This window comes from Cariama cristata, unplaced genomic scaffold, assembly GCF_000690535.1.
Source record: "Cariama cristata isolate BGI_N322 unplaced genomic scaffold, ASM69053v1 scaffold4550, whole genome shotgun sequence".
NCBI classification, from domain to species: domain Eukaryota; kingdom Metazoa; phylum Chordata; class Aves; order Cariamiformes; family Cariamidae; genus Cariama; species Cariama cristata.
This window is the reverse complement of record NW_009595112.1, coordinates 14,358-41,371: the sequence shown is the minus strand read 5'-3', so window position 1 is coordinate 41,371 and position 27,014 is coordinate 14,358. Positions and strand designations below refer to the sequence as shown.

The 27,014-nt window shown below is 45.5% G+C and overlaps 1 protein-coding gene across 4 annotated transcripts; it reads right to left on the bottom strand.

Annotated features, from left to right (window-relative positions):
- Positions 1 to 27,014, bottom strand: ACSL6 (acyl-CoA synthetase long-chain family member 6). Of its 4 annotated transcripts, none has more exons than XM_009700604.1 (20): positions 26,799 to 27,014; positions 25,473 to 25,587; positions 24,729 to 24,793; positions 24,182 to 24,283; positions 23,938 to 24,037; positions 23,213 to 23,391; positions 22,640 to 22,672; positions 21,591 to 21,642; positions 16,312 to 16,385; positions 13,354 to 13,431; positions 10,645 to 10,779; positions 9,388 to 9,522; positions 7,460 to 7,555; positions 6,570 to 6,642; positions 5,062 to 5,150; positions 4,370 to 4,486; positions 3,976 to 4,119; positions 3,094 to 3,195; positions 2,378 to 2,449; positions 1 to 141 (listed from the first exon to the last, which is right to left on the bottom strand). In XM_009700604.1, exons 1-20 carry the CDS (start codon positions 26,991 to 26,993, stop codon positions 1 to 3), a joined length of 2,097 nt encoding a protein of 698 aa, XP_009698906.1. In that variant the 5' UTR covers positions 26,994 to 27,014. The 4 variants fall into 4 exon arrangements, with proteins under 4 accessions (XP_009698906.1, XP_009698898.1, XP_009698921.1 ...); XM_009700596.1 differs by lacking the exon at positions 13,354 to 13,431 and adding an exon at positions 13,219 to 13,296; XM_009700619.1 differs by lacking the exon at positions 13,354 to 13,431 and adding an exon at positions 13,219 to 13,296 and having other exon boundaries at positions 26,904 to 27,011.

The following is a 27,014-nucleotide window of genomic DNA, read 5'->3' as shown; positions in this document are numbered from 1 at the left end:
TCAGATGGAGATGCTTGAATATAGCTCTTCTATTTGTTTTTTGAAGTAATCTCTTAGTTCTGGTCTCTTAGCCTTTAGCGTTGGTGTCAACAAACCATTTTGTACTGAGAACATATCGGAGTGAATGTAAATGGCTTTGACCTAAAATAAGAGAGATGTATTTATAGCAAACATTACCGGCATCACATTCAATAACCGTGACTTCTGACGCCTGCCTTGCTCCGGTTACCTCTGCCTGTGCCTGGAGCCCAGGGGACCCTTCTGCCGGCTCCCCAGGATTTTCCTCACCTGCCCAAGTTTTCCAAGGTGCCACTAAATCCCTCCACCACCCCTCACCGCTCCCCGCTCTCCCGGTTGTTTTCCCGTGTCCACACTGACCCAACAGCCAGCCAGCGCAGAAGGGAAGCTCTCCGCGAGAACGAGCACATAAATCCCTTTTCCCTGTGAAACCAAGGCCAAAACACAGCGAGGCAGAGCGCACGGGACATCATCACCGTATGGGATACCGTAGCTGCAGTTTCACACAGTTGAAAGACTCGGGGAGAAAGGGGAAGGGAGGGAGGGCAGGGGGTCATGCTAAGAAACATCATCTTAACCCAACTGCAAAAGTAAGTAAGCAGCACTAATTCAGTCTTGCAAAATTATCATGAAGCTTTGCGGGCACAAAGGCTGTACACGGTGATCATCTTTAAAGAGGGACTGATGGTGTTTTACTAGCTAATTAAAGTGATATAAAATGATCCAGCCCAGGCAAACAGGATTTTACAAGGCTGCCCTTGTTAGCGGCGGTGTCTGTGAGCACAGCAGGGCGCCTGGCAGCACAGATGGGAGCGAGCTTTTCCCTCCCATGCGTTGATGGGAGCGCTGGTGTGGGAGAAAGCAGAAAACTGCTGCGTGACTGGTCAGAGTCCACCAATTTAAGACAAAATTCCCCAGCCATCTGCTGCTTTTGTGACTCCCCAAGCCAGACTGGTTTGCATTTTGTTAGACTAGGAGTTGCAGGAATATAGGCTGAGAATCAATTTTTAAGTTCCTATTAGATATGTGATTCTTTTTTCCCCTGCTAGGATTGTGGTCCAGTTCCTCGCCCAGTGACGTCCTTCACAAAATCAATGTTTGTGCTGTTCATGCTTCCCTGGCCGCTGCAGTGGCTTTCGGAGCCCGCGCCCTGGGAGCTGTTGGTGGCAGAAGCCAGAGCTGGCATTCCCAAGGGAGAGGTCCGGGCTCGGGCCTCTGGTGCTGCAGTCAAGGACGGGGATGATAAAGAGTGGCTCTTCCATACAGAGGGGATCCCATCCCACAAGAACATTAGCCGTAATATCTGGCTCAAAGTCTGGTTTTAAGATTACATATTGCAACAGAGATGGGATTTTGAAGCCCTTTAGTTCTGAAATGTGAAACACTTATTTTTAATTTTTAGAAAGATGGAAAGGCTTTCCTCACTACTTTGTAGTTTATTAATTGCAAACTGCTGGTAGAATAGATTACTTGAGGATATCTCATACTGTGAAGATTATGGCAGGAGCAAACCAGACATTAGCACAGACAATTACATGCATTACAAACTGTGCTTTATATTGAATTTCAGTCTTTAATTTATTTCTTTTTACTATCATTTCATTTGCATATGTAACTGAGAAATGAAGAATAACAAGTTTATGTTTAATGGTGGTTCTGCTGCGCTCAGATATGGTGAATTACTCATTAGAATTACCACCCAGAAACAGTCTAAACAAAAGCAAAAAGGCCCTTGCTAATTATATGTAATGATCAAGATGTTCATCATTTTAACAGAAATAAGCATTTGACATTTTAAAATGTGGATTTTTTTTTTAACTGTGTATTTAATGTTACATAACCCACGGTTGATTTCAGATCTCTCCTTCTGAAGTGTTTGTAGCTCTGTTGCAGAAATGTTTACACAAGCACCAGAAAAGAATTCCTGCACTGGCTGAAACTAAATAAACCAGCAGCATTTCCTAGGTCAGTCGTAAGAATGGCAATTAGTGACCCAGTTTCTTACCAGTGCCTTCAGTGGCAGAAGAATCAATCCTACAGATATATATCCTGACCTCTGGTTGTCAGATGGGAGATTATCCATGTCCCTGGATTAGATTTTTACCTCTGCACCAAAAACTTTCACTAAATTTAATTCCAATTTCAAGCATGAGTAGAAGGCAGAATCACAGCGTATATATTTTTCAAAGGAGCAAAACCACAACTTGCCAGCAATAAAGCTCTCTTTCCGAAAACATTGTGTGCAGCTGCTACAAGGATATGTAGTAACGTAACAAATGCTGACAAATCCCCATTCCATACAAACGGACAAATTGCCTGTCTGACCACACCAAATAACGTATTAATTGTTTCATTTTACCTGCTCAAAGGAATGAAGTCCACTCTCCTTACCTAACTGTACCATGTCTTCCATTATCGCTTGCTGCAGTTCCTGGGTTAAAACACAGAAATTCCTCGTGTAATATCAGAGTCAACCTTGCGTGCAATTAATATCATTGTTCATCAAGAAAACACATTTCTGAGTAAAGTTCAAGTGCCTTATTGCTAGTTAATACATAATAAGCAAATATTCTATTAAAGAAATGTACAAACCTTAAACTTGAGTGCAGTGATGTTAACTGTTTCCTCAGTACAAAAAGTACGTTTATATTTTCAAACATATATGACACAGATGCTTAAATTTGCAATCCTTCAACCATTTGCCAGACTTAGACGCAGAATCATTTCCCACAGACCCCAGTGGGATGATTCAGTGGCATCAGCGTTCATTGGTGTGACCCAACTCAGTTACTCAGTGTTAGAAAGCATGTGTAAAATGAGGCTGGGATCCTTATTTAAGACATCTGAAGAAACACAACCTCTCCTACTGCCGTACTGTTGTTCTCTGCAAGACAGACCCTCGGTCCCCCCGTGCCGGGGTTTGCTGAGGTTGGTACCATCAGCCAGCACGCATCACTGTAGCCAGGTCAACCCTCCTTAATTTTCAGTGAGGATCATTATTAACAGACACCTACTCTAACTAGGTTACGCTACAGTGAAAAAATGTCTGTACTGCAGATAGTTAGAAAGACAAACCTTATTTTTACAGAGTTCTGGATATGTTCCATCAAACCCTCTTTTCTTTGCCCAGCCTGGCATAACTTCGGAATCGGGCACCACAATTCCCACCAGAAAGGCCTGTAGGTGAAGGAGAAGGAGAGTTGCAGGCAGAAGCTGAACAACATTTAAGGCCCTCCATTGAAGTGAACACATGAGCTGGTGGAGTGTGTTTATGTCAATAATTTGCTAACATGGCATAGTGAAGTATATTTTGGTGTTTGTGCCTGTTCCTGAGATAAAATGGTTCTCTGTGACTGTTCCTGCATTTGCCAACAATTTTAACACCTTCAGTTGGGTTTGTGTTCTGCGTGGACAGTAATTAAATTAATTACTTTTTTCACAGGGGTAAGCCAGAGCAGAACATAGCCCGTATCATTTATACACGTGCAGTTCATGAGTCTCAGGCAAGCTCCAGTGCCAAGGGAAGCCTCATGTTCGTGGCCGAAGAATGTAGAGGGATGAATTGCAATCGCTCAGAAGCTGTACGTGTTTGTATAGATGTGCAAATAAATGGGACGAGATTAGTCAAAATGGGTAGGCAGTGGTCATGGAGCAGCGGTGGCTTTGCCTTTGTCTGGCTTACCGCAGGCAGCGCGGCAAAGGAGAGCCTTAGAGACCCAAAGGGTGACGCTGAAGCAAATTTAAAGGCTTGATCTTTGGCCTCAACATCCTCCAAGCTGCTTAGGGTCACGCCAGCGGCTCAGCTCCTGCGTGGCAGGCAGCCAGCTCCAGAGCAGGAGGGGACATCAGGGCTAAAAGGTGGCGTGATCTGCTCACACTTTCCCCTCGTTCACGCCCCGCTCTCTGTCGTCTATTTACAAAGCATAAAGCAAGATTTTTGGAAAACTTAGTTTTTACCTGCAGGCTGTCTCCATGGACATAGATCTGGGCAACAGGGTCACTGCGGATATAGATATTCTCTATCTTCTCTGGTGCAATATATTCTCCCTGAGCAAGTTTAAATATATGCTTTTTCCGATCAATAATTTTAAGAGTCCCATTCTGTTAGGAGAAAGAAATGAGAGTTCCCAGAGAAGTTATTTAACCATAGAGACTCAGTAAGCAGTCTGCTTTTAACAGAGCTCTTTAAATTGCCAGAAAACGCTTCACTGACACATTGAGCTTATTCTGCAAAATATAAACTTAATCCTTTGTAAAGATAGATCTGCCTGGAAATGTAAGTTCAGTACTTGAAAATCTACATGGGATAATACAATTGAGATTAAGAACTAAGCATCTGCTTGGTACGCACAGGTAACCATTTCCCAATGTCTCCAGTGTGAAGCCAGCCCTCCTGGTCCAGCGCTTCAGTCGTCTTCTCTTCATCTTTCAGATAACCTTTGAAGACATTTGGTCCTTTCACACATATCTGCAAAACAGAGTTGCTGATAAGTTTTTTTATTATTCTGCGATAAATACTAACGAGCTAAACAGTAATTCACTAAAATTGAAATATTTCAAAGGTTGACTTAATGACTGTGCTCCATGAAACTAAATATATTGTGTTATAAAATTATCTATGGATTTTTTTCAAACTAATGGAAATATGAAGTAGGGATTGCAAAGCTGATTTGCTTGAAGTTGATTTGCATTCAGCTTGCAGTTAAAAAAACCCAAAGTTACTGAAATGTTTAATTTATGTGCAATATAGAAATAACAGCAATGTAGAAATCACAGCAATTCAGCTCTTCTTAGCTGAACTAATTAATTCAGTCTTAGCTGTTCAAGTAATCAGGCAAGGCATTGGCTGGAAGTACTGCAACAGCCCCTTTTTAATTCATGTTTTGCTGCTCTGTTGCTGAATTGACGTTTTCCTTTCCTGATTGTAATATGTAACACATCAGCAACCATGCACCTCACAAAGGTAAAATGCTTCTGTAACTACATAGCTACCGAATACAGTGTTAACTAGTGAGAATTTGATATAAAAATGTGATTTGCTACCTCTCCTTCTCCTTTGGAAGCAAAATAATTCAGCTCTTCCACATCCTTCAATCTGATTAAGTTACAGGGCAAAGGGGCTCCTACATGACCTGTAAATCAAAGTTATCAAGTCACTTGTCATCTCTCCTATAAACAATAATTAGCATTTTATTATTAGTTGCTTGCATTGTTGTAAATACACTGGATGTTCTTTCAGGAGCTGTGTCTGTGTGCAGAAATAATTCCCTCATTTAAGGTTTTGCACTGTTAAGACTAAATACCTTATTTGGATATAAACCCTATTTTCAAACATGTTGAAATACAGAGCATGTCTCCCTCACCTGTAAGGGACTACCCCTTTTTTAAGCTTAACTCCTTATAAAAGCACACAAAGCTCTGGACTCTCATTATTTTAACAACCCGTGAACACCAGCTGCAGTGACATTACACTGAACACGTTTCCCCGCCACCCCTACGGTTTCCCCAAAGACGAAGCGAGGACGACGTCTGCTGTGGCCACAAGCCGAGCTAGGGCCCCACGGTGTTCACAACAGTCCTGTGTCCCCCAGAAACAGCCACTAGGAAAGATGGACTGGAAAGAGGAGTCCCAACTCGGTGTTACAGCACTTCGTGAGCTGCAGCTCTTGCAGGTTGAAGTCTCCTTTTGCAAAGGAGCCAGACTGAAGGGCGATGAGGATGAGGAGGGGCGCGTGAGTGGCACTTTGCCCGGTGCTGGGCAGGGCACGGGCAGGGGTCTGGCGGGCAGCGAGCCCCAGGACACATCAGTACCTGCAAGGGGCTGGTTTTGGTTTGCATGAAACCAAAGAGATGGCCACTTGTGCTGTGAGAAGAAAGCATGTGTTCTTCTCCAGCCATGGAAAATCTGGGTTGGAAAGAAGGAAATGTTGAATGGGCCAGACCCATTAATAGCTGATGTCTTGGTTTCCTGCTAGTATTCACTTGAATGAGTATGATACCCATTTCAAAACATTTTTATAAATACTGATGAATTATATTAAGAAGAAATTAAGCCGCAGTACTTGCATGTATTGTCTGAATCTTGCTTAGTGCTAATTTTTATCTGATTTTGTCAAGATTCAAAAGTTTTGAAAGCCTGAAATATATAAAGTGTTGAGTAGTGGTGGATCTGTATTCGAAGCCTGGGTTTGGTCGCAATGTACATGAATGTATTAATCTTTTCTTTGTTCCAGCATTTCATCCTAACAAACTTTCTTTTAAATTCACCTCCAATGCTCTAGAGAGGACTCACAGCACCGGGAGTGCAGAGCTGAGAGTATCGCAAATAACAGCTCAAGGGACAATTCCAAATCTCCCCAGGCAAACGTGCCCAACATCTGATCCCTGTGTATTTATTCTGGACTAGTGATACTTTCGAGAACATTACATTTGCTGAAGATTATTCACACGGTGACAAATGTTGCAGAACATGCTGTGACGTTACACTCCAGAATTTTCTAAAGAAATGTGCATTTCTTTTCTTTCTGGAAATGGTGGAATAAAATCGTTACCTGATGTCCAGTCACCTGGGGTGGTAAAGGTGCATCCAGCTGTGCATTCTGTTTGGCCATAACCTTCATAAACCTGACAAAGAAACAGGTATCTTTAAAACAGCATAGATGATTTCATTATTACAGAATAAAATTCTAAAAATTGCCTTCTGTTGCACAGTCCTGTGGGCTAATCCTGCCAGCTGCAATGTACCGGTAACACAGGGACACTTTCCTGGGTCTTATTGTATACAAAATTTCATTTACATGACTATGAATTACCATGGCTCTGTAGAGCTGAAAATAGTGAGAAGACAAGTTCAGCACTTAGCTTTTGAGTGAAGAAGTATGTTACTCTACGAGAGGAATTTATAGCAGGGAAAAAAGGTGGTTTTGTGGGATGTTTTGAAAAGACCTTTTAATTTTTTTTTGCCTAATTTTAGGCTCTTGAATGAGGCCTTTTAGTTGCTCTGGGCTTCCTAGTCAAAGAGAAATAACACAGTGGACATCTCAAGTGGGTTAAATTGCCATCTGAAGATTATCTTTCTCCATTAATATATAAATAAAACTCGTGAACCAAGTTCCTAGCACATGTAATTGCACATACTCAATTAAGCGCTGAGAGGCAAGTGGGATGAGTCTACGCTGGTTTTTGGCAGCTGCCCGCAGCGAAAGCAGCTCTTGCCTGCAGCTCCCTTCCCAGGGCCGTGGGTCGTTCCCACTCCAGCCCCACGGCTGCGGGAGCAGAGCTCCGGGGACACCAGGGCACTGTGTCTGCCCCAAGCCCTGCCGCTGCTGTTGGATCTATCCTGGTCGTGCAGTCCTGAGGTTCTAACCCATCTCCTTTCTTGATGCAGCGCGTTTCCCAGCGAACAGTAAGTGAACACCTCCAAAGAGCCGCGCGAGCCCACCTGGCATCCCAGGGCCGCGCGGAGGAAGCCCAGCACAGTTGGAGATGCAGGGGCAGCGCCCGTTACTATCATGCGAACGCACCCACCGAGACTTGCCTGTTTGATAGATAGCAGGAGGAAACAAAAGAAAGCATCACAAATTATTACAGATGGCAAAACCAGCAGCCTCAGTGAGTATTGCTTATACAGAGCTTGCACAAAATGCTCTGTCTAGAATAGATGCAGCTGCGCTATGGAAATATGAACTGGCTCTGGATCTTTCCTTAGACAAATCTTAAAAGCAATAACTGTCTCCCTTGCAGGTAGATATAGTGCCCAAAGAAAAAAACATTCAGCGTACGGAGGCGAGAGTCCCAGGTCTCTGGCAGGACGAGCTGCTCAGCCTCACCTCCCGCGGCTGCCTGTGCCCGGGCAGGCTGCGGAGCGCAGACCTGCGGGGAGGCAGCCCTGGCCTGCGGGAAGCACATCTGGCTCTGGGGAACTGTTGGGTAAAAACCAGGCTCTTCCCCCCTCCAGTTTTCTTCGCTTATTTGCACCTCGTCGTTTTTAATGAATTGGCTCCCTAGCCATCTAAACTAATGCTGTCCCTTTTTAAAGGCAGCCGACCTTCAAATATTTCTGGAGGGTATTGCATCAATTCCTGTGTCACATTCTACTTCTTTCCCCCCCTCTTCGTTTCCTTTTTCTTATTCTAAGAACCCAGCACAAAAGAAAACAACTCCTGATTGAGTCTGGCAGTCTCGCCAGATCCTGAATCAATATGCAGCCCAGCTTGCCTCATGTCTGCGCTCCCGTCAGCATCCTCTGAACTCTGCTCTCTTTGCACACGGAGGACAACTAATCCGCAGACGAAAAGTACAGTCGGTTTCTTTAGTTAAAAATAAAGTGGCGAGTCTCCAGATAAGTTATCCAATTAAAAAAGTGAAGTAACCAGAGTCTCCTAGAGTAGTACAAAGCCCGAAAAACCTGGTTTAAAGCAAATTTAATATTTTTTTACCAAGGAGATGTGTGGTACACAACAGGACATTCTGATTTCTTTCCCCTCTGGTTAAGCCATGATTTACATGCGCATTTTTCTCTACACTCTTATTGTTGTTTTCCTAGGAACAAAAGCAGTTTTGAATATGCCCAGTTGAAACCCAACCCTAAATTGTATCTGTAGAGAATTTGCAGAAAACTTTGTGGCGGCATCTCTTTGATCAGTTACTCCTATTTTCATGACCACCTTCCTGAATTTCGTCCCCACTGGGAGGAGAGGGCAGTAGGTTTGATGCGTTCCTCTCCCCTCCCTGTCACTGGGCATGAGTGGGGAGAAACCATTTACCCGTGGGGCACAGGTGGAGCCGGCGGCGGGTGCCCAGTCCCTGCAAGAAAGAGCGCCCAAATAACGAAGGAGGTGACAGCAGCCCTGGTGTCGGAGGCTACGATCCCACTTTTGGGCAACTTCACGTGGCAAAGGGCCAGTGCCTCCGCGCTGCATCACATCCCTCCTTGGTGCCTGTGCAGAGGCACAGCTTGTATCCGAGAGCTGCAAAAAACTGGCACCGTTCTGCAAATAGGTGATTTCTCAGTGCGGCTGAGGGAGGGATGTGGCAAAAGCTGTCTCAGTCTGCCTTGTGCTTCTCCCTTCCCTTCTGGAAAACTATCCCTAACAGAATGGAAATTTTGGCATCTTATGCGTGGTGTTTAAAAATAAGAACATAAATAAAAATAAATGTGGCAAAAGCTAATGCAAAAGTTAGTGGAACAACAAACTCTGCTCCATTTCTTTTTTCTATTCAATTTTTCAGTCTCCTATTCGCTAGTAAGTAGCAATTGCCCGCAGTTCCTCATCAGGCAAGAGGACCACACTGACTTTAAGGAAAACCAGTCATTGCTAGAAGAAATTACAGTTATTTGACTTTAGACTCACTTCTTAAATTGCTTACCTGTATTTTATTAAAGAAAAGTTTATCCCACAAACTGTCATTTCTAATGATCCCGTTTCGAACTTCAGCCTTTTTCCGTTTTGCAGCAAATTCCAGAATCCAGCGCTTGAGGGACGTGTCTGCCTGGCTGAAGATCTGCGGGCGCGCGGGGTGGCAGGCAGCGCGGCACCCGAGAGAGAGAAGACATGAGCAGCTGCCCTTACAGGTACAGCGATAACAGTTCTGCCGGTGCCAGGTCGGGTACGCTTACGTTAGCAGTACAGTTAAATAAGACTACACTAGGGCTTTGTTAGTGGGGAGAAAAAAGGAGCGGTTTGTTTCGCTCCTTTCGCTATTTACATGCTGTTCCTTTGGGGAAGAAAAGAGAGGATGACGGTGTAGGCTTTCACTAGATTTACACAACTGCTGTTTCTCTATGATGTCCATGATAGGATTCAGTGAAGTCATGCAATCTGAGCAACTAGGAGTGAGCACCTTGAATACTAGAGCAGGTGTCAGCGCTGCGGAGGTGATGGGGGCTGCGTTTACCTAAGCTTCATCAGACACCAGCAAGAACCACATCTCCACAAACGAGAAACCCCCAGTGCCCATCCCTCTAATGAACCCCTGATCCCACAGTCCTGACCTTGGGGAAAAATTAAATCAGTAGCTTGTGCTTAAGCTCTTCTTTAGAGGCTAAGTCTTCTCAGGAATAAATATTCCCAGCTGGTCAAACAGATTTAACGTGATGACTAGACATGCCTGTCTTAAAAACATCTCAAGACCATCTCTTAGTTTTAAAGATTTCTCGATCCGAAAGCCAGCCTCACATTTACACTGCCTAAATCCTCATGGTCTTTTTGCAGTTCCTGATTTTCACCTGTCCTTGCTACTGGAAAGAGAGACTCAAGTTCCAAAACTGGCTGAAGGGCACAAAAAGTCCTAGTGCATCCAGGTTTGACTGGTGTTTCTGTGACAAAAAAATCCCTCCTCTCTGGAAACGTCACTCGTAACCTCAGCGGGAACAGGGCAAGAGGCTAATACAGAGGGATTTCGTATTAACATGCAAGTGCCATGTCTGCAGTCTGTATAAATCAGCATAATATAGCCTTACAGACTGGAGCAGCTGTATCAGTTACGCAGGGTAAGAACGTGTTTGCAGCAAGGCAGAAACAGTATAATCTGCTCAGGAAATCTCCACGACTAAGGGAATTCTTTCACGTAAGTACTAAAGGGACATTAACTTTATTGTTACAAAAAGAGCAAAATTAAACTCACCTTATCATACATTCTGTTTAACAGCCGCGGCACGACAGGGAAGATGGTTGGACGCAATGCTTTCATATCGTCAGATAAGAGACGAATATCTCCTTGAAAGAACCCGATTCGCCCTCCGTGGCAGTACACTACAGACTGATGGGAAGAAAAAGGAGCGCATGTAACCTCTTTGCTTTTCATTCCCATGGCAGAGCATCCCTCCCAAGCGCAGAAGTGCCTTTCCTGAAATTCTACTCTCCAATGTGGCAAAAATAGGGCTTTGGAAATACTTATGAAAGTAACAGTAAACTTTGCACTGAATAGAAACGTATGGATAGTTCTGGGCGCTTTTCGGTACTGGCAATTCAGCATCCACCAAATTTGCCACTGTTTCTGGAAGAACAAGGAATCGCAGCTTTTAGAAGGGATTTCCCTTCATCCCCTGCATACGGGGATGGAGAAGTCCAAGTTATGGTCAGATTCTTGATCTGAACTTCTCCTCTGAAGCCCAGACCTACCATAGCAGCTTACAGCATGAGGACCTACTGTCAATAGAGAAATGCATATTAAGAAACGTTGTAAAGCATACTGAGCAGCAGCCAATTTTTAGATGTTAATACTTTAGTTTTGTTTAAATACAACAATATAGACTACGTTAGCAATACAGTGCCTGATCCTGTATCCCAGAAATAGAAGCCCACTTCATAAAAGGTGCTTTACTTGTACAGAAACTACAGATCCAGAAGTTTTGTACTTGGAAAGAAAACAGGGCACTTAGATCAGATCAGAATAGAGCTGGATGTGCGGGATGGGGCAGGGCAGGCTGCCTGCGATGAGCCAACTGGCAGCTGAAGCAGCAGCTCTGGTAACCAGTAACCCCGCAGAGGACTAGTCACTAACTTGGTAAAACTGGTATTTTATCCCTGGAGAGCATTTGGAGACCAGCATCACTACCCTGCTTTTAGAGTGCAAGCAGGAGAAGGCATCCTCAGCAAAGCGCCCGTGACGCTGGGAGCTTGGACTTGTCTCCTCCAAATAACTAAACTAGTCTAAAACTCCTTAAGAGACACTCAAGTCTTTTTGTGCCACTCCAAAAATCTGCAATACTAACCGGAGTGCTCTTACTGCTCTGTCAACCAGTTAGAGACTGTCTCCATCAACCGAGACCACAGGAATTTTATAACATGTGATGTGGGTTTAATGAACATCACACTGCCAAATCTGTGTTTTACACTGCACGTGCACATGAATTAAAAGAATAAAAATGGAAAATATGATCAGTATGCTCGTTGGGAATTATAAATAACCACCAGAAATTTTTAGCTTTAAAGAATGTATCTGTATAATTTATACTGCAAGTTCTAGGAGCTAATAATGTTGGCTAAAACTAGGGAAGCTGACACAATGCTGCTTGTTCAGAATGCTCTTGAAAATCACTTTTTAGCCCTTTTGAAAAAAACTTTATATTAATGAGCTTTTTTAGCAAGGAGGATAAACCTGAACAGCCTTTGGAGGCTTGCTCCTTTCAATACGGCAGCATCTTGTGAAATGAGGTTATTTCAAATGTTTCTAATTCCATGCCCCTGCCCCCCAGATGACTTTTTAATAATTATATTCTCATTTGCTGGCGCAGCAGTTTGCCTGAATAGTGGTGGCATACTGACCAACTTGCCTTACAAGCAAAGAAGGGTTGTGCTGCAGTTCTCCAAATCTTGCATGGACATTCACTTCCAATTTGCAAGTTTTTTAACAAGGCAGAATATATTATTTCAGTCACAGATGTTACTAAGAAGTGGGAGGCTTATATTCAGATGCTTATCTGACTCAAAAAGTATGCTTTCAGCCTGAAACAGTCCTGCCTGAGAAAGCACAGAGCTGCGACCGAATCCAGATCCAGTCTTCACGCATTGGATCAGTTTTGAGTTCGCAGCTTCTCAGGCCAGGAGAACGGATGTGATCGTCTCATCTGACCTGCCTAACACACCGATTGCAGCACAAATTATCACCTGACTTTTTATAAAAGACACGTGAAAAGTCAGTTCTGCGGGCTGGCACGAGTTAGCACTTCTATTTGCCATTATTTCCAGGGGACACTGGCTTCCAGTTAACGCCCACCGTACGCTGCCCTGCCAGGAGGATCACATGTGTCACACCATGATCTTAAGTTTCCTCTTTTCAGTGCCTGCAAGTTTTTTTTGCAGCTCCGGTTATTTATGCAATAAAAGGATTTTAGCTGATAGAGAAAACGGCATGAAATTATTTTTACTCCCATGGTACTTCATCCTAGAGTGCTTCCAAAAGCTGCCCCCCCAAATTGTGCACGTAGCAGTTTCTGCTCCGTGACGAAGGGCTGTTTTCCAATCTGAGAGGCACCGGTGTAAGCTGGAGAGCTTGGGAAACTCTCCTGGAATCGCTCTGGACTCACGGCCATGTCACCGAGACGAGAGGCTGGGCCCTGGTGTTATGCACGTGGCACTTCTGGAGTACAAGCTTTTTTAGTGCTACAAGATATCACTGGTTATTTAGTATTTTACTTTTTTTTTTTGTTGTTGTTGGTGTGGAAAAAGATGATTTCCACTGTCACTAGGACCTTACCTGTACCATTCTCTCAAACATGTGTGCTAAAGGCAAATAGGAAATGTGTACATCCTCACAAGTAGGAGACCACTGACTCTGGAAGAAAACACAAGGAGCCCCACGAGGCCTCGTCAGTTCAGGCAGGTTTCTTACCTGTATAACTCTTTCAAACATGTGAGCCAGAGGCAGGAAGGAGATGAGCACATCGTCCTGTCTCGGAAAGATCACTTTCTGCAGGTGAAGGGCATGGGAGACAGAAAGGAAAGAAACACTGACAGGAAGACAACAAGAAAGTCATAAAACAATAAAAAGAAAAATGGCACCAGAGGAGCAAAAGGGTACAGATTGTCGAGAGAGGAAGGGAGCAGCGTACAAAGTGAAGCGTTAAGCCACAGCATCAACGAAGCTCAGTTAGCAGGAGGAGTAAAGAGCACGGAGATGTACACAGAGGGCAATGGAGAGGGCTCTCCATGGCAGAAGGCATATCGTACCCACACAGCTCACGCTGGAAACGGAGGCTCACCCTGACACAGAACCCAGTTTTTATTCACCGCTTTCTACTGTGAGGTGCTGAGACCACGATTTGCACTCTGAGCTGTGTCAGACCTGCAGGATCCTGGTGCAGACCTGGAGGAGCCTCCTGGAAACCAGCGGGGCTCTACAGGCGCATCAGCTGTCCACACTGCACAGAGCCCATCAGAGATTCACAGTGTTACTAGAGTCAAAGCTATAGATTTCTTCCTTTTCCTTTGGTTAATCATTGATTTGAATCAGAATATGTTGGGAAAAGTAATGATTTTTTTTTCAGCTGCAAAAATTAATGACTTCTGTTAGTGTTGCTCATAATTTTAAGCGATTAAAATGTGATTTTTAAGGGTATTATCACTGCCCCACAGACAGGTGCAGCGGGGAAAAAGAAGGCTGGACAAATGATGCAAAAAATAAAAGTGACCAAAGTCTTCAGTTTGCCAAGGTTTTAACTCTCTCTCGCAGGCTGGAATAAACAAAGGCCCCGAGAGCCTTGCCTGATCCATGCCCCAAAAGAAAAGTAGCCTTTCTACCTGCATTTCCAAGGGTAAGGCTTGCCATTATATTATGGATCAGAAAAACTGAAAGCTTGATTACCCAATAACTTGCACCAAGGCCAGTGGTTAGCGGAAAATGGGTATAAAATCTATTAGCTCACAGCATTAGCAGTTTATCCCCACTTTGCATCTCCACCGCTGTGATGGAATCGATAGCCCATGACCTGGGACACGGCGGTGGGTGGAGGCACAGGAGCTTCTTCCTCGGGGAATATTTTATTGAAGTTAAATCTGGGCAAGTCAGATTTGGGTACACCCTCCCAACCACTACCTAGTGAAGTCAAACATGATTGACCACGTGGGCGTTTTCAGCATCCCGTGTCAGCCTGAATTAAGCCATTAGGGCCTGCAGACCTGTTTATACATTATTTCAAATTGGCCACATTTTCTGCAAGCACAGTAATGTAAAACCATTATCATCACTAGCTATGCTGCTTTTTTTTTTTTTTTAACATTGCTTTAAGTGCCCAGACAATAAATGATCCGGTTTTAAATCAGACCAAAATGATGGCATTGAGTAGTATTTCACAGTTGGCACAGTTGTCCAGTTAAACATAAAAGTGAAAACAGCTTCTTGGCATTTGAGAACAACCTTATAATAAAGCTCTAAGTTCACTTCAAAAAATGTTCCATTTATAAAAATAACTGAACTAAGCAAAACTAGCACAAGAGTATGTAAACAGCAAATCTACAGTACTTCTCAGCTTTAGGTATTTTTATTTTAGTAATTTATACTGCTTTGAAGTCTTCTGCACTTTGTGCGGTTTCTTTACTGTGCTTACACATTGCCCTAATGATGTGGATCAGCTACGGGCACTTACAGTCCCGCCAGCAATACTCTGGTGACTGAAGCTATCAAATTCACAACCACTTACACCAGACTTAACGTCTCAATCTGATACCTTCGAGATTAATCAGAGAGTCCCATTGCTGTCAGCAAACACTAAATCCATTTCTGTGGGCCAGTCCTGGAAGATGCCAAGTACCCTCAGCTCCCTCTAAATTAGTTCTCTTCCAAAATGAACGTTCCTGCCCTTTGAAGCTCAGACCTATCTACGCATCAGCTTCCATTCCTGCATCTCGCTGCCTCCGATGCCAACGAAAGCTCCGCGCTGTGAAGCCCGGGGCTCGCCGCAGCGAGCTGCTACATTGGCATTTCAGACTGCAAATTACTTGAGTCACAACCCTGCAAACACTCGAACACGTGAGTTTCGTGGGATTTCTCACATCACGTGTCCAAGTTTCTTTACAACAGTGCAGTTGTAAAGAAAGACTGCAGTATTTTCAGCACCAATGATAAGACCGGCAGGTAACAAATTGTCCATCCCATGTATACATCGCTACTTTATAGAATAGCCCGTTTACTGTCAAAAAACAGATTCTTTGTATTTGTTAGGTACAAGCTGTATAAAATCCTTAATATGTTGTGCTAAAGCAATTCCACTTCCTATATTGTTTCTAAACACAAGTTTACACATTGCATGAAACATATTATACGGGTACTTGGCCAGTGCTATGCTTTTTTAAAAATATGTAGAACAGAAAGCAAGATATACTTTAATATCTACTAAATTAACCGTTCTTGTAAAAAACGTATATGTTCTTTTATATATATGTGCTTTATATGCAGAGAGCTTTCAAATGAATGAGGACATTGTGTGGGTATAACGGGACAAAAAGAGCACAAGGGAACCCCATGCTCTTTTTCAAGCACCAGTTGCAACTGTACAGGCCTTGTTTGCTCTCCTAATTCTTCAAAAGGAGTTAATTAATTGATTTACAGGAGCCAACACTGCTCCTCAGAAAGACTTTGTGCCCTACAGAGCCAGGGAGCCAGTGCTGGAAAGAGGATTTAACGCCCTCCAGTCCTCTAAGCTCAGGCTTGCTCCCATTTCCATGGATTTGGCCCTCTGAGTAAGAGAAATTTCACCTCTCATCTGCAAGAGCGTATTTCCAGCCCAGGCAGGGACACAGCTTAACCCGCACACTCTGCCCATGCCAACATTGTCTAGATCAGGGTATTCACCTCCGTCACTTTCAAAAAGCCTGAAAAATCGGCAACCACGTTCCCGTGAGTCAGCATAGCACCTTTGGGGTTTCCTGAAAGGAAGCAAAAAGTGATTTTAAAAGATGAGCCAGTAGGTAATATCCAAAAGCTTAACACACAAAAAAAAACAAACCACCCAGAAAATTGTTAAAATAATAAGTTCTCACCTTTGGGGTTTCCTGAAAGGAAGCAAAAAGTGATTTTAAAAGATGAGCCAGTAGGTAATATCCAAAAGCTTAACACACACACACAAAAAAAAAACCACCCAGAAAATTGTTAAAATATTAAGTTCTCTTTTTGAATTTTAAAACTTAAGTAATTTTTACACTCAATTCTGTGCAGTAACGTGCACCAAAAGCACTTCCTGCAATACCTAAAATTTGATAAAAGGATACTATGGACAGGAATATTTCTATTGGAGACTCCGAACAACAGCTTCCACCAGAAATAGCCCAAATGCAATTTATGATAGCACTCAGATGGAGCCGCTTGATGAGCACGGCCATCAGACCCTCTCCAGGCAGGATTTATTTCATACTGATTTTGACTAAGAATGATCTTGAATACCAACCAACCCCACTCAAAAGGCTGTTAAGCTCTTACTTAGCCAGTGCACTGGATAACCTGAACAATGCAGGGAACAGGTAACGCATGGTAAAAATCAGGCTACAAGAAGACTCTATGAGACTGCAATTAAGGGAAGTCATTAATACTGGCAGCAGCAGAGCAGAGGTGTCCAGGGGACAGCACCGAACCCAGCAGGGAGCCGGCAAAGCCCCCGTGTCACATCCCAGCGCCGGGCACTGCGCCTGCAGCATTTCCCTGCCGCCCAGACGGGCACCTCCCCACCGTCGATATTTGCTTTTTTATCCTCTTTTCTCTTCTGACCTGAGAATCCCCATTTGCACCATCATCGATCTTTTGCATTTCGTATCTGTTCATATGCCAAAACACAGGGTTTGTTCAGCAGCGAATGCACAGGCTGAAACCTCCGGGTGCACAAACCGGAGCCAAGGACCTCATCCGAAACGCCCTGCCTGCAGCGCTGGCACAGAGGACTCTGCATGTCATCCTGTCCCAGCACTGTCCCTTTTCATCACCCTCAAAGGGTTTATTTCTGAAAAGAAGGTGTAGCTCAGCTCGAGTAAAGATTACAGAGCCAGCCTCTGTCTCCGGCGCGTTTGTAAGCAGATTGCTTTAATTCAGTCACGCCACTGCAGCATAGCTCCTGCTACGCCACGCAGAAGCAGATTGGAGGAGCTTTACCCGCAGGTACCCTGCGTGGCCCCGGCACGGCGGGCACAGGGATGCCCCCACGAGCTTTGCAATGCTGTTACAGTTAATGATGGATGCAACAGCCTCACAAAATTGTAAATCAGCCAGAATTTTCATTCTGGCTTCTTCAGATTAGGAAAGGGCAATGGTGTTTTGTGAATCAGTTTCAGCACAGGAAAAGATGCTTAATCCTCTGTTTCAGAGCAGTTTGCAGGCTGCGTCGCTGGCAGCATCCCACGGGCACAGCCCAGCTCAGGCCACACTCCAAGAGCCGCAGTGCCGAGTCTTGTGCCCTGTCAGCTTCACTGACATCGCTTCTACTCAGCCTCTCAAATAATTAAAGGCCCAAACAAAAGTAGTAATTATTGCACACATTTATTGCACTAAAGCAGGACATTTTGAACACAATGTATTTTACTGAAAATCCGTATTTGGTGTTCCAAGTGCCTGTGAGTAATTCAGTCCCAAATACTTGCGGAGGGACACAGTGCACAGGAGGCTATTTTGGTCTCGCTTACACTCATCCTCATCCAAAGCTCAGAGGTGAAGCTAGGGCTGACATCTTTGCCAACCACAACTGCTCCTGTCCTAACGTGTTGTACAGACAGGCTTGCGGGCATCAGCTCAGCCAGGCAGGTTTTGTTTCGAGGTGCTTATTTTCACAGCTGGGTGCACACGTGGATCCAGACCTCAAGAAAACTCCACAAACCGACGTCAGCTGTAAATACATGCCAATGACCCAGAAATTGCTCATGTTATTTTAGTTGTGTCTAGCCAAATATGCATGCTCAGCCCCTGCAGTTCTACCAGTAGCCGTACGCCTGCAGGTCGCACACCAGTGGAGTGGATGGGCTCAGTACTGGTTTGGAAATTCAGAACGGTGCCCTCCGGCTATACCAACGGCAGATCTGGCTCCTGCAACTTGACACAGCTCTTCAGACTTTTTTTGGAAGATTTCTCAGATGCTTTGAGGCCTCAGACTCATTTACTTATCCACTTCTGACTTTAACGCAAATTCAGTACCTCTGCTCAAATCACCGTGACACGCCTGGACGCAGAGAGAACGTCCCGGCTCCTTCCCCGGTGTCCCGTCCGCAGTAGGTTCAGCGTCCCGGAGAGGCTGCGGCGTTAAGGGTGTCAAAGCAGAGTAGGAGTCTTAGAGCCAGGACAGCCTTCATCAGGAGAAGGGGGAGCTGCAGTTTTTTGGGCTGGGCGATTCCTGTAAATTTTGGCCTTCTTTAGTAGTTCTGTTTTAAGAGTTAACCCAGCAAAACAGGTGCTCCTTGCTACGAGCCCTTTCCCAGAATTACCACTTCCAGAGAAAAAGGTTGGCAGTGATACTGCTTTTCTCTTAAAAAAAAAAATCAATGCCAGATCATTAATACCGCTCTCAAGTTTGAATTCCCTCGTACAGACACACCTTGTGAGTGTCCTGTTAGGGAAATGGGTGCACTGCCATCCTGGTCAGTTAATAGCCCGGGCATGGCAATTGCTCCCTGTCTTGATGCCAGGCTGGTTTGACAGTTTTCATAAACAACAGAAGAACCTTTTCCAGGTCGCGAAATGGGTCTTTCAAGCAGCAGCTCCCGCACTGCCTCGGTGGTGTGGTCTGTCAGCATTTTGGGATGTAAGTGCTTTCCTCACTCTGGGAACCTCCGGCAGTCAGCGATACGCGCTGACAGGCTGTGAGAAACCACTGGGAAGCAATTTTTATCCAGTTGGTTACAAGTGGATCCTTGAGGAAATGGTAATTTGGTTCCCCGGAATAGCCAGCATGAAAAATTGTATCCTGATGGTTTGGGGATGTCTGTGTGCCTTTGGCCCGTTTCTGAGTGCTGATGATTTCTTGGTACAACAACGAAAGTTGGTCTTGTCATCTGAGCTCAGCAACCTCAGCTTCTCCCTCCTCCCTGGGGAGGCATTTGGACATCTGATCCTATCAAAGAAAAGCACACATTAAAGTCTACTTCTGGGTTATTTTTATAAACAGCTAAAATTGTTTCCAATTCTACAATTTCCAGGTTACAAACTCTATAGCTAAGATTTGTTTCACACCACATAAAAATATTTAGAGCCCTTCAGAACTGAAAGAGCCCTTGAGAACATATCTGTTGGAAGCAAATTCTAAGTCTGGTCATTAAAAATATCCCGATGTGGGCTATACAAAAAGCCAAGCCTTTTATGTCAAAACACAATGTGGAAAACAGACCAGAGTGTTGATGCAACCCCTGGAAAAAAAGTGATGTGCAGAGTCCTCCAGCAGCAGAGGATGGGCTGGTGGTTCACAAAGCATTGCTCTGTGAGAGTCTGCAGATGATTTGCAGAATTTGAAATCTCTGGTTTGGATGGGAGAAAGCAAATGAGCTCCCTGGTTGTCCTATTTCTGTGACTTCCTAAGAAAAGCGTGAAGTCAGAAACCAGCCCATGAGCGCATTTGCAAATAAAAAAAGAAAACAAAAAAAACCCTTCTCATTCATTATTTCTTATTTAGAAATAAAAATATCAACAGAAATGTGACTTGAACAAATAATTGCTCTGCACTTTAAAATCCACACAAACAAATTGTGCCCCACTGTATCTGTAGGCATGGCTCCTTCGGTTTCCTACAATTCCCATTCGTGCCCGGCCACGTTGCACTGGCACAGCCAGTGCTCACAGCATACATGGCTGTGATCTCCGATCCTGCACCGCCTTCAATCTTTTCCTTTGAGGAATTGCCACTGGTGAGACGGAGCAGAGTCACAGGCTCCTTTCACACAGTGCACTGCCTTAGGTATTCCGAAGCGCACAGATCTCAAAACTAAGAACGATATATGAAGGTAAAAAAAAACAAAACACAAAGCCTTTTAATACCTTTTGAGTTTGTACTTAGAGTTGACAAAGCAGTTGCCTACCTGATCTGCAGTACAAGTCTTCTGCAGGAGGTGGAAGATGAAGATGTCCCCTCTTGCTCAGCCTAAGCTGCAGGCTCCGCACTCTGCAGGCGGAGCAGCACAAGCAGCTCCCTTCTTGGAGGGCAGCTTGCTGTCAAGCGGCATCTTCTACTTGGCTAAATGACTGGAGGCCAAATGGAGGATGCTTTCGGGTAGGACCAAGTGTTAGGCAATCCTGAGAGTGCAGGTGAACCTGGAAAAGCGGCTCCAGCGGTCCCTGGAGCTTGGGTCTTCCCTGCAGGTAAGTATAAAAGCAGTTTCCGAAGCAAGCCTGCCTTGTGCATCTGCGCTGTCTGCCTGTACAGCTTTTTGGTAGAGAGAGCTTTTCGGTAGATGTTACGGAGGTCGAGTTCTCAAGAGTAGGAAATTCCTGCAAGCTGTATGAAAACCAGGGTCTGGAGAGAGGAGAAAGCACTGCGACTGCTAAATTCAGGCAGGAAAACGATGCTGCTCCTCTCCGAGAAAAAGGGGCCAGCGGCACGTGAGTCCCGGCAGCGTGGGCTGCCCAGGCTCGTCCCAAGCCTGCCCCAGCACGTGGTGCCCAGGGCCAGCCCGAGGACATGGGGCACACTGCAGAGGAGACAGAGGTGCTGAGGACGTTGGTGGGGCTGGGGACATTGGCGTCCTCAGGATACAGAGAATGGAAAGCTGTGGACATGCATGTCTCCTCTTTTTGTGTTTTTTTTTTGGTTTTTTTGGTTTTTTTTTTTTTTTTTTTTAACATTTGCAGAAGATAAGTACCAATTAATCAAGCACTTCACGACTACACTGCAAAATAGGAAGCAGAAACATAGGCAGAGTTCCGGACAACTGGAAAATCATACCGCCAAAGTAAATGTCAGGGAATTCAAGTGAAAAATAAATCTATCATTATTTCTAATTTGCAATCTACAGAAATGTATATACATATATTTTCTTAAATATTAAAAATGCATTCAAATATCATTGCCATATCGGTATAACAGCACGTTTGCACATATTGAGGTGTTATTAATAATTAATTTGATAATCTATTCTAACATTTTGAGATTAAAATGCCTCTTCTGTTACCTGTAGTGCCACTAGTAAAACAGACAATTGATAGATCTTCTGGTCGAGGAGGCTGAAAATACACAAGGAGAATAGGAAAATCACATCAATCAAATGCAGAAGGATCAATGGTAGACTGTGGTGATTGTATAAACTTAAAGATCAAATCAATTCAATTATATTTCAGCTCTGCTAGAAAAAGCTTTCATTCCCCTTGGCAAATATCAAAGACCATCATAAAACTGTTTTTATCAGATTTCTTCAGTTGAGGCAGACTCTATTCCTCCCTCTTGTGCTACAGCTGCATGAAGGGCATGCTTTAGCGTAAGAAGACTTGGATGGAATATTTGTCTTGCAGCTAGTATTTTCAAAGACACCATCTATACCTGTAGGTGTGTGGGAAAACTTGAGATAATTTACTGATTTCCACATAAATTCTGGAAACCTGTGGTTATCCACAACAGAGGACAACTTTCCGAAGCTACTGATTGCTCCCATTTCCAGTAGTATCTCTGTATTCTCAGCACCACTGCATGTGTGTGCTGTTTTGGGTCACGCATGAATAAATAAGCAGCCTGAAAACCAGAGGCTGCTTTTGAAAGTTTTGCATGAGTATGAGCAACTAGTGAAAAAGATCAGTGCAATTTTCCAGAAATATCCCAGAGAAATACTGCCAAGTAGTGTTTCTGAGCTACAGAAACCCCAGCGGAAAGCCAAGGGTGCACACACATTCCCCCGGTGCCACCTGGGTAAGGTAGGGGAATTCGGGTGGCTTCACAATGGCATGTAATTACTGTCCCGTGAGCGTGTTCAGCAAGGATGAACTAGCTCAGTTCAGTGTCCCAGGCTGAAGGCATGAAGCAAATACTGCACATCTCCAGTGGATGGGATCGCCAGTCCCTGGGCTCCACCACTGCCTCCCAGATGGACGGGGTCACGGGGCACTGCCCCTAAAAACACGCAGGCTTCCTTCTGCCCAGAGCAAGCCCTTCCCTCTCTTGTTAGTGAAGTAAATATAACATAGTCAGCCGCAAGGATGTCAGTGGGAAAAGCAGCACACCAACACTCACCACAGGCACATGCCGCCTCTCACGGCCGCAGTCCTGAAAGAGATTAAAGTAACAAAAATTATTTCCACTTTAATTCCTGTGGGGTAACCCACTTGCTGATAATCTGCAAACCACTAAGGGAGAGCGAGAGCTGGAGCAGAAAAATTTGTGGCTAACGCTTAGGTCATCTTTTTGATCCAAAGTTTCTTGCGTTAACTGCAGTGTCGTCCTTGGATTTCAAGTAGTGCTTGGGCTGGTCGAGCTGGATCCAGGCTGTTTCACAAAAGTGTAAGGCTGTAGGCTGGCATGTAGGAGGATAGCGTCTCGAACAGCAACCCCCCTTTCCAGGCTTACTTAGCAGCCGATACCTTATTTGAGCAGGAAGGATTGAAATGTTGGCTCTTATCAACAAGGAATAACACTTACGAGGCAACTGCACTGAGCCACCCATCAACATTAACAGCCACAACCTGCTCTTTTGTGCTCTCCAGACGCTGAACCTGCCATGCCGTTCACAAGTCCCCGTATACTTTACTGGCTTTTTACAGACACTACAAAATATAGTAAAAAGAGAGGGAGGGAGGGCAAACTTACCTCCACCTCCTGCATGGTCTGGATGCGAACTCCACAGCGCTGCCCTCTCTCCGTCAGCTCCTTTTCAAACGGGTCCATCAGGATGATGGAGCTCAGACCCGGCGTTTCTCTCCTCTCCACGTGGTCGAGGAGTATTCTGGCTTTTTCAGGTTTGTCACAAATGACTGTGGAAATGTCAGCTGGAAGAAAAGCGGCCAAACGAGTTGTTTACAGTAAATCTTTTTTAATGCAAGACCGGTTACTGGCTCATAGCTAACATTGCATCAGTTCTGATACTCACTTCATGCTAACATCAGAAATTCTAGAACCTAACGTACATTTCTCTTCAAAAATTACTGCAAGTTTAGCTAACCTAAATCAATCCCGAAGCTGTAGCTGACATCTACGCTTGTTCTGGGATTTAGTTCAAAATACTAAAATTGCTCACCACGTGGGCTAAAAAACCTAGGAGGCAAAATATGAAGCAGCACAGGAGTGGGTGGCTGTGGAGTAATTCCCGCTGTCGGAGCAGCCCCATCCACGTCTGTGCATGACCAGGCACGTGGGAACTGCAGCAGAGGCAGCCCCGACCCAGCACGGGGACACACAGCTCCCCAGAAACCTCTCCAAGCGACCTCAAGACACTCAGTAAGTAAAATCACCCATCTTTTGAAAAGCAGAAGAAAATAAACCATTCCGAGCAACAAAACTGGTTTCCGAGAAGATTACGTCAATTTTGGTTTTACCTGTGTTGACGATGTAACGAATCGCTCCAGGACCTAAGGTGTCATAGAGGGGCACCACCACCATGGAGTAGGTGTAGCAAGCCAGCTCAGAAATGATCCACTGCAGGAGGACATCAAAGCATGAAGGTGAGAAGAGGGCCGTGGAAGCGGATTTAACACACTTGAGAACAAGTTTCAAGTATAAAGCAAGCTCACAAATCAGGAACATTATTAATACAGCATCAAGTTGAACTTAAAATCTCACCTCCGGACGGTTTTGAGCAAAGACCCCAATGAACTGCTTCGTGGATGGCTTGCAGCCCTGCTGAAGAAGCCCTGAACCCAGAGCTTCTGCTCTTTCAGCCACCTGGGATGTGGAGAGAAAAAAAAAAATACATAAAAAAGAGGAATATAAGCAATACCAAACTAAACAAAGACTTCCCTTATACAGGGAGGCTCTCAAATTATTGTATTTTCTATCTAAAGGGCCCATTTTTTATGTTATCACAACCCATTAGGAGCTGACTAGCAGCTGACCTCCGGCTGGCAATGCCCACGGCTTTGAGCACGTCAGTGCCACTGTCAGGAGTGGGCTGATGGCATCGAGCCGCTCCCCGAAAGCCAGCCTGCCTGTACAACGCCGGGATGTGCCCGGCTGGGGGAACCGAGAGCCCTCGCACGGCGCGTTGGCAACCTCCCGGTCTTGCACATGTGTGTGTGTCACCGAGGGGTGCATTAACAGCCCTTCGTCTGCCGGGCAGGGTGAGAGCACCGGGGGAAAGGACGCTGCGGGGGGGTCATTTCCAGCTCACCTCCTTGTACGACAGCCACTGGTAGGGCTGCTTGGGCTTCCTGAAGCCCAGGCAGGGGCCGTTTTCTGGAAGACACAAGCAGAGATGACGGCGTTACGGGTGCAGTGCCAGGAGTGCAGTGCCTCCCACACATTCTCAGCCTCCAAAACTTAGCCTCTACACCTTTCCGGGCCTCCCACAACTTGTCGGCCTCCATACCTTTGTGGGCCTCCCACAACACTCTGGCCTCTACACCTTTCTCAGCCTCTTAGCAACTTGTCAGCCTCCCACAACTCATGGGCCTCTACACCTTTCTGGGCCTCCCACAACTTTTTGGCTTCCCATACCTGGTCAGCCTCTACACCTTTCTCGACCTCCCACAACTTGTCAGCCTCCCACAGCTCGTTGGCCTCTACACCTTTCTGGGCCTCCCACAAAACGCCGGCCTCTACACCTTTCTGGGCCTCCCACAACTTCTTGGCCTCTACACCTGGTCAACCTCTACACTTTTATTTGCCTCCCACAACTTCTGGGCCTCCCCACCTGGTCAGCCTCTACACCTTTCTCGGCCTCCCACAAGTCATTGACCTCTACACCTTTCTGGGCCTCCCACAAGTCATTGACCTCTACACCTTTCTGGGCATCCCACAACTCATGGGTCTCTACACCTTTCTCAGCCTCCCGCACCATTTGGACCTCTACATTGTCTGGTCCTCCACCTCTCCCCACCTCTCCTCCCAGGCCTCCCCGTCCCCATGCTCTCACCGGAGATGCTGAATCCCCTCCTGAAGACCTCGTACATGGTCCTGGCATCATCGTAGTAGTGCGTCAGCAGCTGCGGGCTGTCCCCAATCACCGACCGGCGCGCCCCGGCCAGGCCCTGTGCGACACGACGTGATACAGCCATCAGCACCACCCGATGGCCAGGAAATGGGGAAACCTCAAACCGTAAAGCAGCACGCTCCCCAAAATGCCAGAGAGACCTCTGCAGCCATGTTCCCGCCCCGACACCCAAAGGGACGGGAGAGGTGGGATGTCCACCTCAGCACCCCAGTAACATGGAGGACCGCCTGCCCAGAGGGGAGCACTTGACCTGGCTCGTTGCCACAGAAGATCGCTGATACTTCCCAAGGAGATGTGAGGAGGAATTCTAAATCTGCAAGTAACGGAGTGGGGACATGCTGGGGGAGTGACTGCTCTGGGCTCCACAGGTTCCCAGGACTGGCACCACGGGCACCTTCTCAAGGGCATCTAGACCAACCTGAAGGACAGACTAAAGCGGAGGCCAGACTCCAGACCCCGGTGCGTGGGTTCAGTCGGGATGTTTTAGGAGTGGGCAAGGGGAGGCAGGCAGGGTGAGCATCACTGAACCAGGACTCCGCTGTGAGCCAGAAGAAAGTCTCACTAAAGCCCTAACCACAGGGGAAAACTGTCTTGGAACGTGGAAATTCCTCCCATCCTTTTAAAAAATTGTTGAAATTAAAGGCAGTAAGGTTTTAGAGGGAATATCACAAAAAGTCTTAAAAATTCTCATCACACTTTCAGATATTAATTTAAGTGGAAACGATTTTCAGAAATATTTCTGCTCTTTAAAATGGAGCAGCTTCATTAAACTTTAAAACCTTTTGCAAGCATGAAAATTAATAACTCCTCAGACTCTAAGCATGGATTCGAGTCTACTTTTTCTTATTATTATAGAGTTTGCAGCAGCGAACTCAGTAATGGGCACACACAAAAAGTGCCGGCTGATTTGTTCTTATCAGCTGTTGCCTTTCAGTGGTTTCTCCCATGCAATGGCAGCTCCTCTAATTTTTGGTCATGGACGGTTAAGCAAAGCTAAGACCAAAATGGTACTGAAAATCTAAGAGAATAAATTAATGGGCTGTATTTTAATTTTCCAGTTTACAGAAAAAGGTGAATTAAGGAGCGAAGCCATCCCTGTCATAGCACATTACGTGACCAATTTCAGGATGAGGTTGGGGAGCCCTCAAAACTAACAAAAACACCTCCTGGCATCCCCTGCGGTCATTTCCAGGCAGGCAAACCTCAGGAGAAACCCAGCCTCTCGCATGGGGGTGACCCTGGCCTCACCTCGACTTCCTCCGACTGCATCCGCAGGTCGCAGGGCGGCTTGACGGCCCTGGGCCGGCTGGCAAACCAGTAGGCGACGACGGCCGCGAAGGCACCGATGCCCACCAGTGCCGTGGCTGGCAGGTTGCGGAAAAATTGGCTGAGGTCATCGAATTCAGGGAGCCGCAGGCTCCGCAGGATTTCCTGAGCCTGCATCTTCTCCACGAGTGAAACGGC